Source organism: Solanum lycopersicum, chromosome 1, assembly GCF_036512215.1.
Source record: "Solanum lycopersicum chromosome 1, SLM_r2.1".
Taxonomy (NCBI): Eukaryota; Viridiplantae; Streptophyta; class Magnoliopsida; order Solanales; family Solanaceae; genus Solanum; species Solanum lycopersicum.
Window position 1 is genome coordinate 6,243,549 of NC_090800.1, and position 21,475 is coordinate 6,265,023.

Sequence of the window (21,475 nt, forward strand, 5' to 3'; positions counted from 1 at the left end):
TTTTCCTCCTCTTTAGTTTCACTTATTTGGAACGAGACTATTGACTATATGTAGATTCATGAGAGTTGGTTCTAGTGGAGTACGTATAATTTCTTGGAGATGGATGTGTTGCCTCTGCTTTTCATGTCAAGCGTACAAGTCTAGTTTAGTGGGATTTACTTCTAAAGACATGAATTCTTTTTCATCTCCCCTGGTTGAGTAGTGGGTTGATTTGATCAGAAAAGTAGTATACCTCCGACTGAATCAATATCGCGTTCTCCTTTGCTGCTATGAAGGAAAGTGTATGGATAGGAAAGCACAAGTTCCGAGTAAGCGGCTTATAAAGTCTTCTCTTGTACCTGGACCGTCGGCTTATGGGCTGCAGTTTTCTCTTTCTGTCGGAAAACGAGCTTCGCTTCTGGCAAAACATCGGGAGGGAGTGCTACTGCTTCCTTAATTCATCAATTCCCATCTATGAAAGGGATCCAATTCGGAATCTTGCGTACGAATTCATGTTGTCAACGAGGATCTTAGCCCCTTTCCTTGTTGTTTTCCCGTAAAATGAACAAAAAAAAGAATGCCTTTGAGTGAGAGAAAAATGTAGGAACGAAGCTAGTAGTGATACCTATATTTGTATATAATATATTTATAGATAAATTATTCTATTTTTGAGGAATTTTTTCTTACAAAAAAAATTAATGTTTTCGGAAGTGAATAACTTTGTTTTTATCTAAAAAAAATGTATGCAGTGATACATATATCTATGAATAAAGCAAATTAAAAACTAAAATGAGAAGAAAAGAAAGAAGGCAAGAGGAAATATATACCTGGGGTAGCTAAAGTTTCACTGGAAATACTTAGCTAGTGCCACGTAGGTCGAAAAGGGGAAGAAAATTACTTATAAATTAAGTTAAGGGGGATAATAGGACCTTAGTATATTATAAGTGTCTATGAAATTTCAGGCATAGGTTGAGGGGGTACTTATACATTTTCCCTTGGAGAATTGATTTCTAACTTCACAACAATAAAAGCAATTGAGAAAGCAACTTTATTACTATATACAATAACAATTATCGTGATGTGATATTCTAAATATTAAAAGTATTTATTAAAAAATAATTTTTGACTCAGCAACAATAAAAACAATTAAGAAAAAAACTTTTGTTATATTCTAAATTAGAGAAAATGGTCAAATAACCCCCTAATCTATTACCAAGTTCTCAACTACACACTTATACTTTACATGGATCCTATTAACCCCCTGAACATTTTAAAAATAGAATATATACGAGTCCGGAGACTAAAGGGTGAAAATTTTTAACAAAATTTTTAAAACGGTATATAAAATTATATTTTTACCATCGCTGAGGAAGCAGCGATTTTGTCCGCCGGAGTTTTGAAAAATAGCAGTGATTTGTACATTTGCATTTTTTTTTAAAAAAATAAAACAAATCGCTGCAATAATATTTTTTAAATTTCTTTTAAAAGGAAATCGATGTAAAGGCAGCGATTTACCTAAATTTGTTTTTATTTTTTATTTTAAGTAAATTGTTACAGGAGTAGCGATTTATGTAATTTATTTTTTTTAATTTTAAGTGCAAAACTTTTTTAAAAAAAATTGATTCAAAATCGCTGCATTGGCAGCGTTAAGGCAGCGATTTGATTAAAAATAAAAAATAAAAAAAATTTGATTTAAAATCGCTGCCTTGGCAGCGATTTGGTTTTAATTTTTAAAAAAAAAAACAAAAAGAATTGATTTAAAATCGCTGCCTTTGCAGCGATTTCCTTTAAATTTTAAAAAAATATATATATTATGTAAATCGTTGCAAGTGCAGCGATTTTTTAAAAAAAAATTAAAATGGATATGTGCAAATCGTTGCTATATATAGCAGCGATTTTCCGAAACTCCAGGGACAAAACCGTTGCTTCCTCAGCGATTTTACCATTTTGGTAAAAAAACATTTTCATATACCGTTTTAGAAATTTTGTTAACATTTTTCATCCTTTAAGCTACGAACTCGAATATATACCCCCTTAAAAGCTTACACCCACTTTTGTATCATGGAGTGGTTGGTACGCACCTGCCACATAATTACCCTTTTTATATGTCAAATTAAATTAATTATTTTTTTATTCCATCGTCATAGAAGAAGCCATCTGTCAGAGCTTTTTCGTCAGAGTTGCACCACTTTGCCTCAAATTCTTTCAATATAGGGTTTTTTCCCTGCTCAGTTATCTTCTATATTCCTCTTAATTCCTTCTTCAAAATCTCCAATCTTCTTTCAATAATCATCGAATTGTCCGTCAAATTCTCCATTTTTATCCGATCTGTTTTTCCTTATTGGGTTTTACCCTGATTTCTTACCATAAATAGGTTTTCCTTTTAGGAAAAGGTTTTGGATTAACTAATCATTTTTCTAGTAGGAAAGGTTTAGGGCTATATAAATAGACACATGTTCCTTCTAACTTAATCAACATTCACAATGTAGTCTTAAAGGCTTTGAGAGTTTTGGTTTAGAGGGAGAATTTGTGGGTCACGAGCTTGATACGTTATCACTTGTGTGAACCTCCCATGTATTCTGAGTGAATTTGGTTGAGGTTGTTTCCTTTGTATTTGTACTCTCATGTTTATAGTGGATTGCTCATCTCCTTTGTGGACGTAGGTCGATTGACCGAACCACATTAAATCTTTGTGTTTTTTGTATATTTCTCGTTGTCTTCTTACTCGTGGTCTTTCGAGGTTTGATTTGCTAGCTTCCGCGTTTACACCTGCTTATTTCCGGACCTAACATTCCTCTCATATTTATAAAATTTTCTTTCAAAATCAATCAATAATAATTGAATGCTCTCATATTGATGAAATTTTCGCTCAAAATCAATAATAATTGAATGCCCAAAAGTTCTTTTTTTAATTTAGTTTGTTTGGTTAGGAATCTTTATATATAAAGATTTTATTTATTTTTCTTTATACAATTGAAAGTTCATGTAGATCTTTTAATTGTAGATTTAGTAGTCAGAGTCTTTTCGAATTTGAAAAAAGATGAACATCTGAATTTTTAAATTTTCTGCTTGAGGTTAGATCTGCATCTCCAACTTTGAATATCTTGAAGCTATGGAGAAAAACAGAGAAAGTGGCGATGGTGGTTCTCAGCGGAACTGTCGATTGATGGATGTGTTTTTACATGGTAGATTAACAAAGGTTATTTCTTGTGGATTTTTGGTTGAACTCCTGTGAGGAGTGTGAATTTGAAGGTGAGAGGCTTAGTGATAGAAGGTCATTGAGGCGGGCTCCTGGAGTTGGAGGAGCAAAGCTCGTATGATTGATCGAAATGTCGTCATCACCGGTGTTGTTGCCTGCTGCGGGCAATGTTGTTTCTCTGCCAAAGAAAGAAGAGAAAGAGCGTAAAAAGTTCAAAATAAAATAAAGGGATAATGCAAAAGTACCCCCTCAACCTATGCTCGAAATCTCAGAGACACACTTATACTATACTAAGGTCCTATTACCCCCCTAAACTTATTTTTTTAAATAATTTTCTGCCCCTTTTTGGCTTACGTGACACTATCTTGTGAGTCCAATGATGGTTGACTTTTTTTTTCAAACTAGTGCCACGTAGGCTGAAAAGGGGTAGAAAACTACTTATAAAATAAGTTCAGGGGGTTAATAGGACCTTATTATAGTATAAGTGTGTCTCTGTGATTTTGGGCATATGTTGAGGGGGTACCTGAACATTATCCCTAAAATAAAAGGAAACATAATTTAATTATTATTTTTTTTTTAAAAAAAAAAAGCTACCCTAAAATAAAAAAAATTATTACTAATTTTTTTTGTAATTCACATTCACTAAGAGAGTGAACTACACACTCTTTGGTATCTCACCATTTAGGAGCAAATAATTTCATTTTAAAATAGTATAATGGGGTAATAGGACTTCTTTAAAATATGAGTGTGTAGTTGAAATTTCGATAATAGATTAGAGGTTTATTTGATCATGTTCTCTCTAAATTACAGTAATTAATTTTTTTGATACTACACTTAATATCATGCTGTGAAGAAAACTCTATAGCTTACCCCCAAAAATAACCAATTTTTTTTTCAGGTTATTTTTTAGTTTTTTTCTTCCTCTATATTTCTAAAGAAAGTTTTTTTTTAATCTTTTATTGTTCTTCTTTATTTTTAACAACTGATTTTTTGTAGTTTGAATTTTAATATTCATTAGGATTTGAATGTTAAACGTTCTACTGTGTTTGTATTTGACTTTGTCGATAAATTTTCTGATTCATTTTATTATTGTCTTCGATAAATAGAAATACTTAAAAAAATTGATTTCTAACTTCACAACAATAAAAACAATCGAGAAAGCAACTTTATTACTATATAAAATAACAATTATCGTAATGTGATATTCTAAATATTGGAAGTATTTGCTAAGAAAATATTTTTTGACTCCACATCAATAAAGGCAATCATGAAAGAAACTTTATTTCTATAAACAATAACAATTATCGTAATGTTATATTCTAAATTACATTAAATTAATTTTTATTCTGATACTACACTTGAGATCATGCCATTAAGAAAACTCTGAAGCTTACCCCCAAAAATAACCAATATACTTTTTTTCTGGTTGTTTTTTCCTAATTCATTTATTTTTTTAGTTTATTTCTTCCTCTATATTTCTAAACAAAGTTTTTTTCTATTTTATTTTGTTATTCTTCTGTTATTTATTTTTTTAACTACTGATTTTCTTTAGTTTGAATTTTAATATTTATTAGAATTTGAATGTTAAATGTTCTCATTGTAAAATTTTCTCTATTAAATAGTTTATCATATTTGATATTAAGAAAATATAAAAGTGAAACTTTATATTTTTTAATCTTTCGATGAATACATTATTAAATTATTGATTTCTTGATAGTCAAACATTTTTCATTATTTTAGTCACGAATTTGAATTTTCTTCAAATTAATTAAAAAATATTGATACATCATTTTAAAGACTATTTTAATAATTAAAATACGAATTTAGTGGTCATATTACGTAACATAATATTAAAAATATGTTTACGTAATATTTCTTTAAAGTATTTATAGGAACAAAATATTAACTATTTAATCACATTTTACTTTAATTAATTCAAATTTTCTTTCTAAAATATGTCAAAACAAGCTTAGCATTTATTATTATTTGTAAGAAGTTAAGTAATAGAAATTCTTCATTAAACAAAGTTACAATAATATCCTTATGGGTCCATAACAAAAGTTAAGACATGTATAGATTCTTCTAGATTTTCATTTTAATCATTAATTATACAATTATTATTTTATCTATAATTAAAAAAAATATATAGTACTTATTATTACTTGTTCTTTTAAGTTTTGACTGTAGGAGAAGTTTTCTTGAAATTCTCCATTGTTAAAACAAAGAGATGAAGCAACGGAGTCTTCTAGAAAGGTCAAGAAAAACTAATTTCAAAATTTATCTTTGAACAAAAATATCGAATTTGACCTTGGATTAGAAAAAGTACAAAATAGCCTTGATCGTCCTAATTCATCACTCTTCTATACAGTAATAATAGTAATTAACATAAAATAATTATTATATGCAAAAATATTAATAATAGGATAAAATTATCCACAGTAATAAAAATAAATTTTAAAAAGCCCCCCAAAGTGAGAAAAAAATCAGTGTATCACGAAAATTTCCACAATGTTATTGGAAGTTCAATAAATAAATATTCTTTAAGGTATTTTTTAATAAAACGATAAAAGAAATGTAAAAGACTAGCATGATGAAATATTTTTAAGTGCAATCAATATTTAAATTAGAGAAAATGTACAAGTACTCCCTCAATTTATGTCCAAAATCTCAAAGACACACTTATACTATGCTAAGGTCCTTTTACCCCCCTGAACTTATTTTATAACTAATTTTCTACTCCTTTTCGGCCTACGTGGCACTAGCTTTAAAAAAAATTAACCATCGTTGGGCCTACAAAATAGTGTCATGTAGGCTGAAAAGGGTAGAAAATTATTAACAAAATAAGTTTAGAGGGTAATAGGACCTTAGTATTGTATAAGTGTGTCTCTGAGATTTCGGACATAAGTTGAGGAGGTACTCGTATATTATCCCTTTAAATTATTCTAATTTTTTAAGAATGAATACTATATGATATATACTTAAATAATATTTAAAATTAGACAAAAGTATTTTTGTACTAATAAAATTTTAAAGACTTAAATTAAAATATATTTTTATTAATACCTCAAAATAACTAAATATATACTCAAAGGCCACTTGATTAAAAGACAAACTATACATAGAGATCTAATTTAAAAATTGGTGTAGTAATGCAACAATATTTTTGACATAACTTTCATAATTTACAAGAAAAATTACCCAAATGTTATATGAATGAACAGTGATTTTCACATATGTTGATTAAGTTTTAAGTGAAGAAAATAAAATGTATAATTTTTAATACTGTACTTCAAAAAAAAATTTTAGAAAAATACAGGATAATGTCCACTCATATAAGATTCTATATTTCTATTATATGGAAGAGTGAAGTGGAAGGACGATCAAGGGCAAAAATATAATTTCATGATAACAAAAATCTATTAAGAAAGATAATTAATAATTCTAGAAACATCTTTCTATATATATAAAATGAATAATGATTAGAGGCAAAAATGTAACTTCACGCTAACAAAAATCTATCAAAAATGATAACAAAAAAAATTAAATAGTTCTAGAAACATCTTAAGTTATTATTATTACCATTAATTTATTTTGTTATTACTTCACTTTTTTTTTGTGAGTTATTGTGACATGTATTTTATTATTACTCTATTTTACTATCACTTTAAATTATTCTTGATATTTTTTTCTATTCATTATGCTTGTAAAAAATGCCCACTTTTATATAAAAATTTATCATGAATTAATTATTTCGATCATTATTTTTACTCTAATATTATACTTGAAAATAAACAAGTGTGATAAAATTAATAATATATATTAGATTGAAATTAATGAAAAAGATGTTAAAAAAGTAACTTGACAAATAAAAATGAATATGATGATATTTTTAATTAAAGATGACTAAGAATAGAATGTAATTTCATTCTAACAAAAATTTATCAAGAATAAATAATTCTAGAAACATTTTTCTATATATGATGTGAATAATGATCGAAGGTAAAAATGTAATTTTATGCAAACAAAAATCTACCACGAATGATACCAAGAAAATTAAATAGTTGTAGAAACCTCTTTAGTGATTATTAATAGTATTACCTCATTTTCTTTATTTCTTCATTTTCTCAAGAGTTATGTGATATCCATTTATTATATGAAATTAAATAAATAATGATTACGCTTAGCTCTTAATAATTATATATCAAGTATAATATATGGTGGAATCAATCAAAATTAAAATGAAAATTTATATGTATATATAACTTTTGTATATTGAAATATTTTTTAATTTTGTGATCTTAAATATGCTTTATAGAAAAAATTAAAACTCAGATGTTATTTTCTTTTTGAAACAAAATAAAAAAAAAGTTTATATAAATCTAAAAGGAGGGATTCAAATATTAAAAATGAAATATATATTCCTTACTATTAAAATGAGCTCTCATAAATATTTTTTTTTTAAAAAATCGTTTGGCTTCCTTCTATTAATTTGTGTATATATGTGTAGTTTTAAAGATTTGAACATTCTAATATAGAAATATAATGATTTGAAAACTTTAATTCATTATTTTAGTTTCTAATTTGTTACATATTTAAAAAATTGCATTTAAAAAAGCTTTAAAACGCAATGTAACAATTTAAAATATTTTTAGAAAAATATAGTTAAAAACATAATGAAATTTGGTTGATTCCCTTAGTTTTATGTGGAAAAAAATTGCATATATTGTTTGAAAATAATGTAAGAACTAAAAAGTACTATGAATCATAGTAAAATGACAACTAAAAATATGTGAGAATCATATAAGAAATTTCGTTGACTTTCCTAAAATCACTTGTATCATATAAAATAAAACAAATATAGTAACATATATTATTTGAAAATGACACAAAAGGTACATAAATTAATAATTTAAAATATTTTTGAAAAAAACACACATAAAAAATTTAGTTCAGTTTGTCAAATTTCATTTGTGTCACATAAATTGGAAGAAAACAAACTAACATACGTTGAGCCTGCGTTAGCAAGAACACCTGATATCTAGTCTATAGATAAAAAGAAGAGCGAGATGATTTACTTCAATCACAAATATTTATAATTTATTTTAATAAAAAAATTAAAAATTATTTAATCAAAATTACTTTAGAATTATTAAAAGTAATAATATTTATCAAATGTTCATTTTACAGAACGTTTACTTCCCTATAAATACGAGTCCGAAATTCAAAGGGTATAAATTTTTTATAAAAATTTCAAAACGGTATATAAAATTTTATATTAACCAAAACGGTAAAATCGTTCCAGGTGCAGCGACTTACAAAGTAAAATCAGTGCTGAGGCAGCGATTTTGCAAATTTATTTGGGCAGCAATTTCAAAAATTTTCTTCTTACAAATCGCTGCCCTGATAGCGATTTCACATTATTTTTTATTTTTATTTTATTTTTTTAAAATAAGCTATATCGCTGCCAGTGCAGCGATTTATAAAGGAATTTTTTTTTAAAAAAAAATCGTTGCCAGTGCAGCGATATATAAACAAAAAACAAAAAAAATTGATATAAATCGCTGCACTAGCAGCGATTTATTTTTAAATTTTTTTTTATTAAATCGCTGCAATAGGCAATTTTTTAAATAAAAAAAGTTTTAAAAATGTTAAAACAGCGATTTTATATATAAAATAAAATTATAATATTTTTTAAAATTTATGTATATAACTTATAAGAAAATATACATTATTTTTAAAAAAATTAAAAATAAGTAAAGTAATAAATATATTTTCTTTCTAAAAAAAGATATTATATTGAATTTAAATTTAAATAATATTTGAATTCAAATAATTAATTTTTTTAAATAAAAAATTAAAGGAGAAAAATTATTGAATTTTTTTTTAAAAACAAAATGATATATATATATATATATATATATATATATATATATATATATATATATATATATATATATATATATAAAGTTAAAGAGAATCACATGACAATAGTAGACCCTTTGTTTTTATTGTAAATTTTGAAGAAAATACTCACATGTAAATAGTACATAATACTTTCAATTCTATAAATTGGTACTTTCAATCTTTCAATCTTCCAATCTACTTTCAATTTTTCACAATTTTAAAATTCTTGTTATTCTTCAAATTTTCTAAAGTTTTTAAAAGCATTTTCTTTATAAGGTGAGTTTAAATTTATTTTATTTTTAATTTATTTTAATTAATTTTATACTTTTATATGATATTGTTGATATATTCAATCGTTTGATACTTATATTAATGTTAATTTTTCTTTTTATTTTTTGTGTATAGATATGCATCCGTCAAATTTATACGTTCATCCTGGTCCAGTAGAGCATGATGTATTAAAAATTCAAGTTCATCATCGTTCCGAAGGAATTTGGAATGGTAGCATAAAAGAAGAGAGATGTTGCTGTTATACGCTTCGTGGTGATATTGAATTTTGGCAACATTTAAAATATCATCCATTACATTCTCGCATCCTTCAATATTTTAAAAATTGTAAATTTAAAGGAATTCTTGATGTTGAATGTGTGTCGTATGACTCCGGATTAATTTCTGCTTTAATTGAAAGGTGGCGTCCGGAAACTCATACTTTTCACATGCGAACTGGCGAGGCTACCATAACTTTACAAGATATTGAAATTTTATTCGGAATGGTAGTAGATGGTAGTCCTATAGTTTTAAATGGAGCTGATTCTTTAGGGATTATAGGTAGACAAGAAATGATTTTTCAATTAACAGGATGGTTACCCGATACTAGTTGTTTTTCTGGTGTTAGTAGATTGTTAACATATAAATTGATTGAGTATATCGAAGGTTTGGAAGTTATTAATGATAACTCAACTGAGCATGAAGTTCAACAAAGATTTAGATTATATTTATTATGGTTATGTGGTGGATCAATATTTCCGGATAAATCTAATAATAAGATTAATTTGGACATTTTGATTGACATGAGAAATTTAGATTTAATGTCAACTCAAGCATGGGGATCGGCCGCATTATCATATTTGTATAATTGTTTATGCCGTGCGTCAATGAAAAAATCAAATGAAGTTTGTGAATTTCTCTCTTTAGTGCAGGTATACATATTTTTTAATTAAATATTTTTTATATACTAGTAATATGCACTTTTAAATTTAAGTGCATTATAAGTAATGGTGAATTTATTTATTGTAGATTTGGGCATGGGAAAGAATTATTCCCCTGCAACCATTGCCAAAGCCTCTAAGAACCAATCAATTTGAGGCTTCAACTGCGCTTGCACGTAAATGGACGGGACGTAGAAATCATCAAAATGAGGCACGAACTGTAATCGGTGTGATTAGGGATGTACTTGATAATCTAACTGATGAACAGGTATTTAATATTATTAGTATCTTAAACTTTTCATATTTTATTTTATTTTAAATAAGTATATATTTGGTAGATCTTTAAATGACACAATGGTACAAAAAAATTATTTTGTAAGATTGTTCATTTTCACGTAAATATTTTTTTTCTGCCAATGTTGTTTTTATAATTATCTTACTTAATTATTTTTTTATAGTTTATTTGGCAGCCTTATTCGGAAGATGTTATTAATGGATTGCCTGAGTGGTGTCGGTCAGGACAACGTGTCTGGATGGCACAGGTGCCACTGATTTATGGAATTTATCGTGAGTGGCACATGGTTGATCGTGTTGTGAGACAGTTCGGTTATTTACAACATATTCTTGGACCGTGTATCCAATTTTCCGAATATCATTTTAAGCGTGATAAACGATCCAAAATAAAACAAGAAGATATAGATGCATTTAACTATACACAATATTTATGGGAACAACGTCAAAATCGTATATTTCGACCTCCATTTGTAAGTGATCAAACAGATTACTTTCGTTGGTACATGAGGCATACCCGCATGGTCATTGGAAATCCACAACATGTTGTACAAAAAGAGTATCAACACATGGCAGGAAGACATGAGGCATTAGTATGTATATTACATAAATTTTAAATTATTATGTTAATCTTTAATATTTTTTTTATTAATATTTGTTTATTCATTATAGGCTAGGGGTCATGAAATGCAGTATCGTCGAGCTCGGATGATTGAAAATGATGAAAATCAATCTAATGAAATGAGACAATATGCAGCGGAAGTCGCTCGTATTTCAATGGAGTCAATGAATGCGGCCTCTCAGGGAACGCGATTGAGCTTTGATCCTGATTACAATCCTCCCACTCAATACGATGAACCACCACCAGTACGAGTATCTCGCCGATCACGACAAACAACACCGAGAGAGGGTGCTCGTCGAGGTAGAAGGACCACTGGTGAAACAGCTGATTTTTCTACAGGGCCCTCTAACACTAGACTCTCCCATTATATTCAAATGACTTTATTTAACTAAGATTGTTGGTAGATTGGAAGATTGAAAGTAATATGAATATGAAGGATAAGTCCAATTTATTGAATTGAAAGTCTTATGTACTATTTACATGTGAACATTTTCTTCAACTATTTACGATAAAAAAACAAATTTTACAATTGTCATGTGATCCTCTTTAACTTTATATATATATATATATATATATATATATATATATATATATATATATATATATATATATATATATATAATTTTGTTTTTAAAAAAAATTCAATAATTTTTCTCCTTTAATTTTTTATTTAAAAAAAATTAATTATTTGAATTCAAATATTATTTAAATTTAAATTCAATATAATATCTTTTTTTAGAAAGAAAATATATTTATTACTTTACTTATTTTTAATTTTTTTAAAATAATGTATATTTTTTTATAAGTTATATACATAAATTTTAAAAAATATTATAATTTTTTTTATATATAAAATCGTTGTTTTAACATTTTTAATTTTTTTTTTCATTTAAAAAATTGCTTAGTGCAGCGATTTAATAAAAAAAAAAATTTTAAATAAATCGCTGCCCTAGTAGCGATTTATAAAAAAAAAATTCCTTTATAAATCGTTGCACTGACAGCGATATAGCTTATTTTAAAAATATATATATATAAATAAAAAATAATGTTAAATCGCTGCCAGGGCAGCGATTTGTAAGAAGAAAATTTTTGAAATCACTGCTTGGGCAGCGATTTCATTTTTTTATTAAAAAAAAAATTGCAAAATCGCTGCCTCCCTCAGCAGCGATTTTACTTTGTAAGTCGCTGCACCTGCAGCGATTTTACCGTTTTGATTAATATAAAATTTTATATACCATTTTGTAATTTTTGTAAAATTTTTATATCCTTTGAGTTTTGGACTCATATATACAACTTATTTAAAGTTAATTAATGTGGAATAAAATTAATTTATAAATAAACATTGGACCCGTGCAGGGCACAAGCTCTTCCTCACTAGTATATATATATACACGCGCGATGTGTTGTTAGTTTTAAGGTATGGAAAACATTTTTCTCTTAAAACTCACGTCACTCTAAAAAATATCCTTACCAATTTTTAGGGTAAATAATTCAAATATATATATATATATATATATATATTCACAAAATTCATAACTTTTTTTATGCCTTTTTTTTTTTATAAAATCCATAATTTTTTGCTTTCTTATGGACAAATATGACACTCACAAATCGAGAATTAGTCCAAAAAAAATATCTCACAAAATTCATAACTTTTTTTGGTTTCTGATGGGTATGTATATGAAAATTAAAATTAGAATTTGAAGTTTATATTTTCGAGATAGTTTTTTGAATTAATCAGGTTTCAATCAATAATTTATATATACCCATCAGATATAAACTTCAAATTCTAATTCTAATGTTCATATACATACCCATCAGAAACCAAAAAAAAGTTATGAATTTTATGAGATATTTTTTTTGGACCAATTCTAGATTTGTGCGTGTCATATTTGTCCATAAGAAGCAAAAAATTATGGATTTTGTGAAAGAAAGCAGGAAAAAGTTACGGATTTCATTTTTTTATTAAAAAAAAAATTGCAAAATCGCTGCCTCCCTCAGCAGCGATTTTACTTTGTAAGTCGCTGCACCTGCAGCGATTTTACCGTTTTGATTAATATAAAATTTTATATACCATTTTGTAATTTTTGTAAAATTTTTATATCCTTTGAGTTTTGGACTCATATATACAACTTATTTAAAGTTAATTAATGTGGAATAAAATTAATTTATAAATAAACATTGGACCCGTGCAGGGCACAAGCTCTTCCTCACTAGTATATATATATACACGCGCGATGTGTTGTTAGTTTTAAGGTATGGAAAACATTTTTCTCTTAAAACTCACGTCACTCTAAAAAATATCCTTACCAATTTTTAGGGTAAATAATTCAAATATATATATATATATATATATATATATATATATATATTCACAAAATTCATAACTTTTTTTATGCCTTTTTTTTTTTATAAAATCCATAATTTTTTGCTTTCTTATGGACAAATATGACACTCACAAATCGAGAATTAGTCCAAAAAAAATATCTCACAAAATTCATAACTTTTTTTGGTTTCTGATGGGTATGTATATGAAAATTAAAATTAGAATTTGAAGTTTATATTTTCGAGATAGTTTTTTGAATTAATCAGGTTTCAATCAATAATTTATATATACCCATCAGATATAAACTTCAAATTCTAATTCTAATGTTCATATACATACCCATCAGAAACCAAAAAAAAGTTATGAATTTTATGAGATATTTTTTTTGGACCAATTCTAGATTTGTGCGTGTCATATTTGTCCATAAGAAGCAAAAAATTATGGATTTTGTGAAAGAAAGCAGGTAAAAGTTACGGATTTTGTGGGAAAAAAAAATTGGACCATTTCTCGATTTGTGCGTGTCATCCTTGCGCAGGGGCCATGCTAATCTTCTCTGTATCGTTCCAATTTTATCGGATGTCCCCGAAGGGACATGCATAACACATCACTTTCCAGTATATAAACACAGCAAAACTTCTCTCTGCAGACGATGAGGGAAAAGTAGCACATTGAGTTTTTCCCATGGCATGGGCCTGGACTTAGGTACATGTTTTTGCTTTTGCTTTTATGTTTATAGAGCCCAACTAAGCCTAGAATCTAGAATTTGCCCCCCAAAAGGGCCACTAGTCAGGCCCATATTTAACTTGTACCATTTGGTATTGAAATTAGTGTCGGTGTTGATCAGTTTGATTTGGAAGTTTATCAATTTGATTTAACGGTTATAAATTTATCAATATGCTAAATTTTTTATAGAATCATCGAGATATTGATTTATCGGTTATTGATTGTTATCGGTTTAATCGTTGAAATTTTACACACTTTTTTTTTTTTTTAAAATCACTTAGAAACGAGCGAGGCGACAAACAAAATGGATCATGCATATGAGTTGACAGATTGCATTTTGCTCAAAAGCAAACGCTGACATATTGTAGAATAACCGAGAGTTTGAGACTATCAAAATCTATATATATATATAAATGAGGATCATAGAGGAGGTGATGTGGCACCTCTCTATGACCTCCATTCATTTTTTTTATTTGACATTTTTTCTTATTTTTTTAATTATTTTTTTAATAAGCTTATACCTTTTTAATTATATAAATTCTATTCTTAAATTAGTATTAATAATATTCATAATCCTCAAACCTTTCATATTCATAACCTCTTAAACCTTTTATATTCATAACTTCTAATTATTTAATGTGAAAGGTTACATTAACACTATAAAATCACACTAAAATTGTTTGTTATTTTATAGTCATCTTTGGTAGAGAATTAGTGGAAGAAATGTTACAATATTTGTAAGCTTTGAGGTGCATTATTTTTTCAAATATTATTTCATATATTACTTTTAATTAGCAAGTAAAGCTAATATGTCATCATATTTTTATTTCTTCTAGATAAATTATTTTGTTTTGTTATCTTTGAGATTTATTTTATGACTAATAATGTATTTGTTATCATTTTTCTTGACTCTTGTATATAGGATGAAATGATAACATCAAGCGATGAAGATTAGTGGATTTTGAGTTAAATATATTGATTATTTGTCCAAAATGATTATGTAGGAGAATTTATGATTAAATGTAATTTTTTCTTATTCTTTATGAGATATAATATTTTATTTTGTTAACTTTGAGATTCATTTTAGGACTAATAATTTATTTGTTATTATTTTTCTTGACTCTTGTATATAGGATAAAATGAGAACATTCAGAGATGGAGATTAATGGATTTTGAGCTATATAGTGATTATTCTTTATTTTTTTAGGTCCTTAAGAAGTGATGTTTCTATTATATTATTTCCTTTTGAATTATTTATATTTTGTCAAAAATGATTATATGTGTTTAAATGTAATTTTCTCCTTATTCTTTATCTTTTTCTTCTTTTGGTAGATAATTTTTTAACTTATTTCATCAGATTTGCCGATTATAGAAGATATATCTATAGTGAAAATGGTTAGACATTCTTGCATAATTTGAGTTTACAAGGAAAAATAATTTGATATGTCTAATATAATTACAACTCTTTCTTTGTTGAATCATACATTTAATATTATTTGTTTATGTTCATGAAGATAGAAATCTTGAATTTTTTTGATAAAAAAAGATCTAATTTATTCTCCTTAGACCTCTTTATGATTCTTAGATAATTTAACTATATATAATGATAACATTCTTCAAAAATAATTATTTGTTTAGATAAATTAATCTCTCACTTTTTTATTGATAATATTAGTTTATTGTGTTTGTGACTTATAATATTTTAAAACATAGAAGTAGAAATCGATATGATACTTAAAGAAATATGTGCATATACTTTCATAATCCGATGAAACAATTTTTATTAACAAAAATGATAGAACGTAAGAATGTAAAGTTAATTTATTATTTTTAAAATACATATGGTTTTATCAAAAATAAATTATTTATTAATATGTAAAATTACAATTCTTAAATTTTTCATTTTTGTTGTTTTTCTTAAAATATTTCAAGTTGTTTATTAATAAGTCTTTATGTTTTCATATTTGTTATTTTTCAGGAGTTCTAAAGTTATTTCAAAATTACGATTAATTTATAATTTTAAAAATTTAGTTGGTTTCCTACCTTTCTATTTACTTATAATAAAATATTTGTCTCAATAACTCTAATTTGTTTGTTTTCATTTTCTATAGTTAATGTTTTTATTAGTGTAATAATGTACAAATATTACACTTATTATGTTACAAAAGTTCAAAGTCACATTATTAATCCTCTTAGTTACTGTGACTTTTTATTCTTAGGGATTTATTATGTTAAATGTAATATTTATTTAAAATGTGAAATATATTTTTTAATATTTTGTGTTTAAGCCAAACAAATTTTTTTAAAAAAATAGGAATTGTGTATGTGTCATTTTCTTGAATCTTTTTTTCATAGTTAATTCTCTCTTTTGTTCTCTTTTATGTTATTTTTAAATTTTACATTTTTTCCCAATATAAGTTGTCCCAAAAATAATTGGATATCTAAACCTAAGTATAATGATGATGATAATAATAATAATAAGTATGAAATTTAACTAATTAAGATTTTTAAACTTTTCTTTATTTAAAATTTAATTATTAAAAAGTTATTAATATAAATATTAAATTAATCTAATATGATACAATAAAAATAATTAAAACATGTGATGATTGGGTCATGACGAGGACAAGTAATAGTAATTGTGGATAATGATTTATAATAGTGTTGGCTAACTATATAATCATGAATACTAACTATTAATAGCAATCCGAGTTATACATGTGCCGAAAAACTATACTAAGTATATAATTTATAAAATTACAAATAAGCATAAAAGAATGATTATATTTAAAGTTTACATAAATATATATAAATTATACTAAGAAAATCTCAAATAAAAAAAAAAAATGATCACAAGTTTACATTTAAGTAGTTCTAATATTACCCAATTCTTATTAGTTATTACCTTCCCTTTTTCTCTATAAAATTTATTTTTAATATTTAACTTTTCAAAGTTCACATACATTGATTTCTTAATAAATTTCATATTCAATCTAAATATTTTTCATAGTTTCTCTTCTATAAAAATTATGTGATTAACAAAATTTTTTTTTTATTAAAGTAATTATTTATATTTATGTGTAATTTTATTTTTATCTTTTTTATAACCGCGCGAAGCGCGGCTAAGTACACTAGTTAAAAGTATAAAATTAAAGCCTAAATCAAGGACTTTATATACTGAATGTTATAAATATAATTTATTATTTTACTATTGGTTATTGGTCAAACCATTAAGAAAAAAATCACAAAATGATAAGAAGTGATTATTAAAAAAAACCAAAATTATTTCGAAATAGCTAAATCAATACATTTTTTCAATTCAGATTATCGGTTTCAGTTTGAAATTTTTTCCTTTTTTATTTTTTTACGGGAAGATGGAGTAAAAAAAGGATCTAATTTGAGCCTGATTTGAGAAATAAAAGGAAAGAAATTAGCTATATCAGGATACAATATGTTTTCTAAGATATTGACATATTGATATTTCAATAAGTATATTTAAATGTAGATGTTTTTAATAATAATATTAGAAATTGTGATTAATTTATCTATTTTCCCTTTCAATAAAAGTAAAAGTTTCATTCACTTTTTTTTTTATTACATATATTGAAAATGGTTTATCTCTATAAAATGATCTTAATATAATAGTATGTTAATGGTTATTGTTTTTCGTAATTTGACTCTCAAAAATATTTTTTTTTAGATATTAGCCAAACACAATTTACTTATGAAAAAACACTTTTTAAAAGAATTAGCAATTTACAAATTATTTTTTCATAAGCACTTTTTAAAATCGTTTAAAAAAGTACTTCGAAAAATAAGTCATTTTTAGGACTCTCAAATGCATTGAATTGGGCTTGAATTGATTTAAATTCTAGGTTCTGCTATAGCTGATATTTCTTACATATGAGCCATTAATCAACTTTAATTTATTTGCTTCTTTATTAGATTTATTTATATCTAACTTTTTTAGAAGTAATGAAATTATACGCGCTATACGTGATATTTGTAAATTTATTTAATTGATAAATATTGCAATTATAAATATAAATTTAAGATATATATATGTAAAATATAAAAATCAATTAATAAACTTATAAGAACATATGCATATAAAAAAACAGGATTCTAATGAAAGTGTCACATAGTTTTCGAGGAAAAATTCTTTCACAGGAAAAAAAATGTGAGCCTGTCCTTTTTGTTATGTATATTTTGTTCATAAATAATTTAATTATTAAAAATTAATAACCGTTATTTGGTTAACATATTTAGAAGTAATTTTTATTTTTACATAATAAGAGACACATTTGGTCTCAAAAGAATTTAAAGAATTTTAGTGATTTTCAGTCCAAGAGAAGAAAATTTTAGAATCGAAAGTAGCAATTAGGGGAAGATTACAAATGGAAGAAAAGAATAACATGTCATGTTTAAATAAAATCATAAAAAACTAATATAATAAAAATATGTACTATAAAAAAAGAAAATAAAAGTCTGGAAATTGATATAACAACTTAATCAAAGTTGTGTTAACGAAAAAGATGTAGATTTAGTGATCATAAATTCATAATAATAACTTGGGTTTGTAGTCATTTTATATAAAGATATTTGATATTCAAAAGATATATATTCAAATGCTTTTTAAAGAAGGAGATTGGATCAATATATCATGCTTCCATCATAGTCCTTGAAGAAGTGTTTGATTTACGGACAAAGTTATTTTAAAATTACAATTCTACCTAAATTTATTTCTCAAATAAATTAACTATAAATCTAATTTCAACTTTGATCCTAAATATTCTACCTTATTCTTGTAACAAACGACTGGTTTATAACAATTATCAAATAAGAAAGGGTACTTTGCAATGATAAAAGAGTCTAATCAAGCATAAAACTTTACACATTTAAACTTACACATATAACGAAACATATTAAAATTGAAAAGGAAATAACAAATCATAGCTAATAATTTATTTTGGGCAATTTTCACATATAGCAAATAAAAAATTTATATTTGTATATTATAGCAAAGTTTGCATAATTACGCTTCATAGCAAACATAGAAATTGTATAATTCGCTATACATATACAGTTGTAGTGAATTGTATAAAACGAGAAAGAGAAAGACACTTGGGCAGAGAATTGTATAAACGAAGTGTATAAAACCAATTGTATGATTATAAGTGTATAGAACGATTATATACAATTTGAATTTGTATAAAATGAGAAAGAGAAAGATAAAAAGACTTGGACAGGAATATACAATTGAATCGAATTGTATAAAACGAGAAAGAGAGAAATTAGATACAATTTGAATTTGTATAAAACGAGAAAGAGAGAAAGACAAAAGAAACTGAGCAGGGGAGTATTTTTATTGTATGGTTATAAGTGTGTAGGACGAAAATATATGTACTTGCATGTGTATATATAATTTTCTCACGCTTTATACAAACAGATACGCAATTTACACATTTCGCTTCTGTTTGTATAAGTGAGAAAGACGAGGGTTGCGAGCGAGATCTGGAAGAGGGGAGAAAGGAAAACAAAAATATACGTATTTTATACAATTTTCTCTACTTTATACAAATAGAAACAGTTTTTATACACTTGTGTTTATATAAAAAGTGAGAAAGTGAGCGAGAGATTAGAGCGAGAATGGGAGAGTGGCGAGCGAGATTTTTGAGAGAGAGGTGACTGACAAATTTTGGCAAACGTTTGCTATGGAGTACAATTAAATCAAACCCTAGCTACTCCATTTATTTAAGTTATTAGTTTGCTATTATATATAATTATCCCATTTATTAATTGGTAAATTTTTTTTTAAAAAAATAGAAATGTGTATAGATTTCTTCGCCAAGCTAACTTTAGAAATTTATCTATCTAAACAAAAAACTTAACTAATATGCTACTAAGTATAAGAACTACATTTGTACAGATTTTTTTTTTTTTAAAAAAAGCACAAGAATTACATTTGTACCACGTTTTTTTTTATATAAAAATGGCATGAGAACTACGTACTATAAATTTATTGAAAAGGAGAAAAGAGCTATCATGAGAATAAAGACTAAACATTTACGCATGTAAATATCAATATTAAATTTCTGACTATACACTACTTTAAAAATTACCTTGAAATTATTTGTACTTGAATTGAAACAAAAGATAATCAGAATTATCTCACCCATATGAAATTCAATTTTTCATCTCTTGAGAAAAAATTCAAAGAATATGAAAATAATCCACAAGTCTTATTACACTAAAATAAGCGTGTGGAAGATTTGGTTGATTTTCTTTTTTATCTTTGAAGATCTTCTTGGCCCCTTCTCCTCTTTTAAACATAATTCTCGATCGATTATTTTATTAAATACTGATCAAAATCATTCTTCATCGAGCAAAAGCATTCTTTTTTGATCGGAGATTGGCTTGCACAACAAAAATATAAATTTTTAACAATATGAAAAATATTGTTATAAATTTGAGGTTTGAATACTGACTTTGTAAATTTCGGATTTCAATATATATATATATATATATATATATATATATATATATATATAATACTACTCACTCTAAATAGTAAAAAAAGATAATTAAATATTATGATGTAATACAATAAGTGACAATTCTAATCGCCGCTAAAAATTAATTTTGTTATCAAAACTTGTTATTTATGGCAACTTTTAGTTGCCGCTAGAGGATATATATATATATATTTGTTTCACATAACATTCTTCCGTAAAATATTTGACTTAGCCAACAGAGACATTTATACATTATATATTGAGGAGTCTTTTGATATACCAGATAAGCATAACAATATAATTTCAATACACAATTTTTTTTGTTTACTTTTATTTCATCTTTAATTTAATATATTAGCTAATTTTGACATGATCTTTATGTTAAGATGAACGAATTAACTATTCTATAAAAAATCAAACACCAAGAATAAGGATAAAGAACCAACCATGGTACCACGCTCCGCTCCTTATCGCATTAAAAATAAATACTCCATTGAAAAAAAAAGGAAAAAAGCTTAAATATGTCATTAAACTTTCAGAAAAAACTTATTTATGTTATCAGTTAAAAGTTTGGTTTATTTATACTATTATCGTTAAAATAAAGGCTCATTCATGCCATTACTTTTTAAATATGTTAAAAATAATGACATGAATGAGTCTTTACTTTAACGGTAATGACATCAATGAGCCAAACTTTTAACGGATGTC

At 25.6% G+C, this 21,475-nt stretch overlaps 1 protein-coding gene and 1 non-coding gene across 4 annotated transcripts; one reads left to right on the forward strand and one right to left on the reverse strand.

Moving 5' to 3' along the window:
* The first annotated feature begins 9,274 nt into the window (after positions 1-9,274).
* LOC112942198 (serine/threonine-protein phosphatase 7 long form homolog) lies at positions 9,275-11,659 on the forward strand. 3 transcript variants are annotated; one of them, XM_069296859.1, is made up of 5 exons: positions 9,275-9,358; positions 9,488-10,281; positions 10,379-10,558; positions 10,749-11,174; positions 11,254-11,659. In XM_069296859.1, the coding sequence occupies exons 2-5, from the start codon at positions 9,490-9,492 to the stop codon at positions 11,593-11,595; spliced, it is 1,740 nt and encodes a 579-aa protein (XP_069152960.1). In that variant the 5' UTR covers positions 9,275-9,358; positions 9,488-9,489; the 3' UTR covers positions 11,596-11,659. The 3 variants fall into 3 exon arrangements, with proteins under 3 accessions (XP_069152960.1, XP_069152956.1, XP_069152962.1); XM_069296855.1 differs by lacking the exon at positions 9,275-9,358 and having other exon boundaries at positions 9,398-10,281; XM_069296861.1 differs by lacking the exon at positions 9,275-9,358 and having other exon boundaries at positions 9,500-9,583.
* A 2,359-nt stretch (positions 11,660-14,018) lies between these two features.
* LOC112939959 (U6 spliceosomal RNA) lies at positions 14,019-14,121 on the reverse strand. Its single transcript, XR_003245050.1, has one exon. It is a non-coding gene; the product is annotated as a U6 spliceosomal RNA (small nuclear RNA).
* Between the last annotated feature and the right edge of the window lie 7,354 nt (positions 14,122-21,475).

Excerpts from the sequence above, each read along its gene's own strand:
- LOC112942198 (XM_069296859.1), top strand. The coding sequence starts at position 9,490 with ATGCATCCGTCAAATTTATACGTTCATCCTGGTCCAGTAGAGCATGAT. Across the intron at positions 10,559-10,748 it reads ATAATCTAACTGATGAACAG|TTTATTTGGCAGCCTTATTC; the intron begins GTATTTAATATT and ends ATTTTTTTATAG. Across the intron at positions 11,175-11,253 it reads CAGGAAGACATGAGGCATTA|GCTAGGGGTCATGAAATGCA; the intron begins GTATGTATATTA and ends TATTCATTATAG.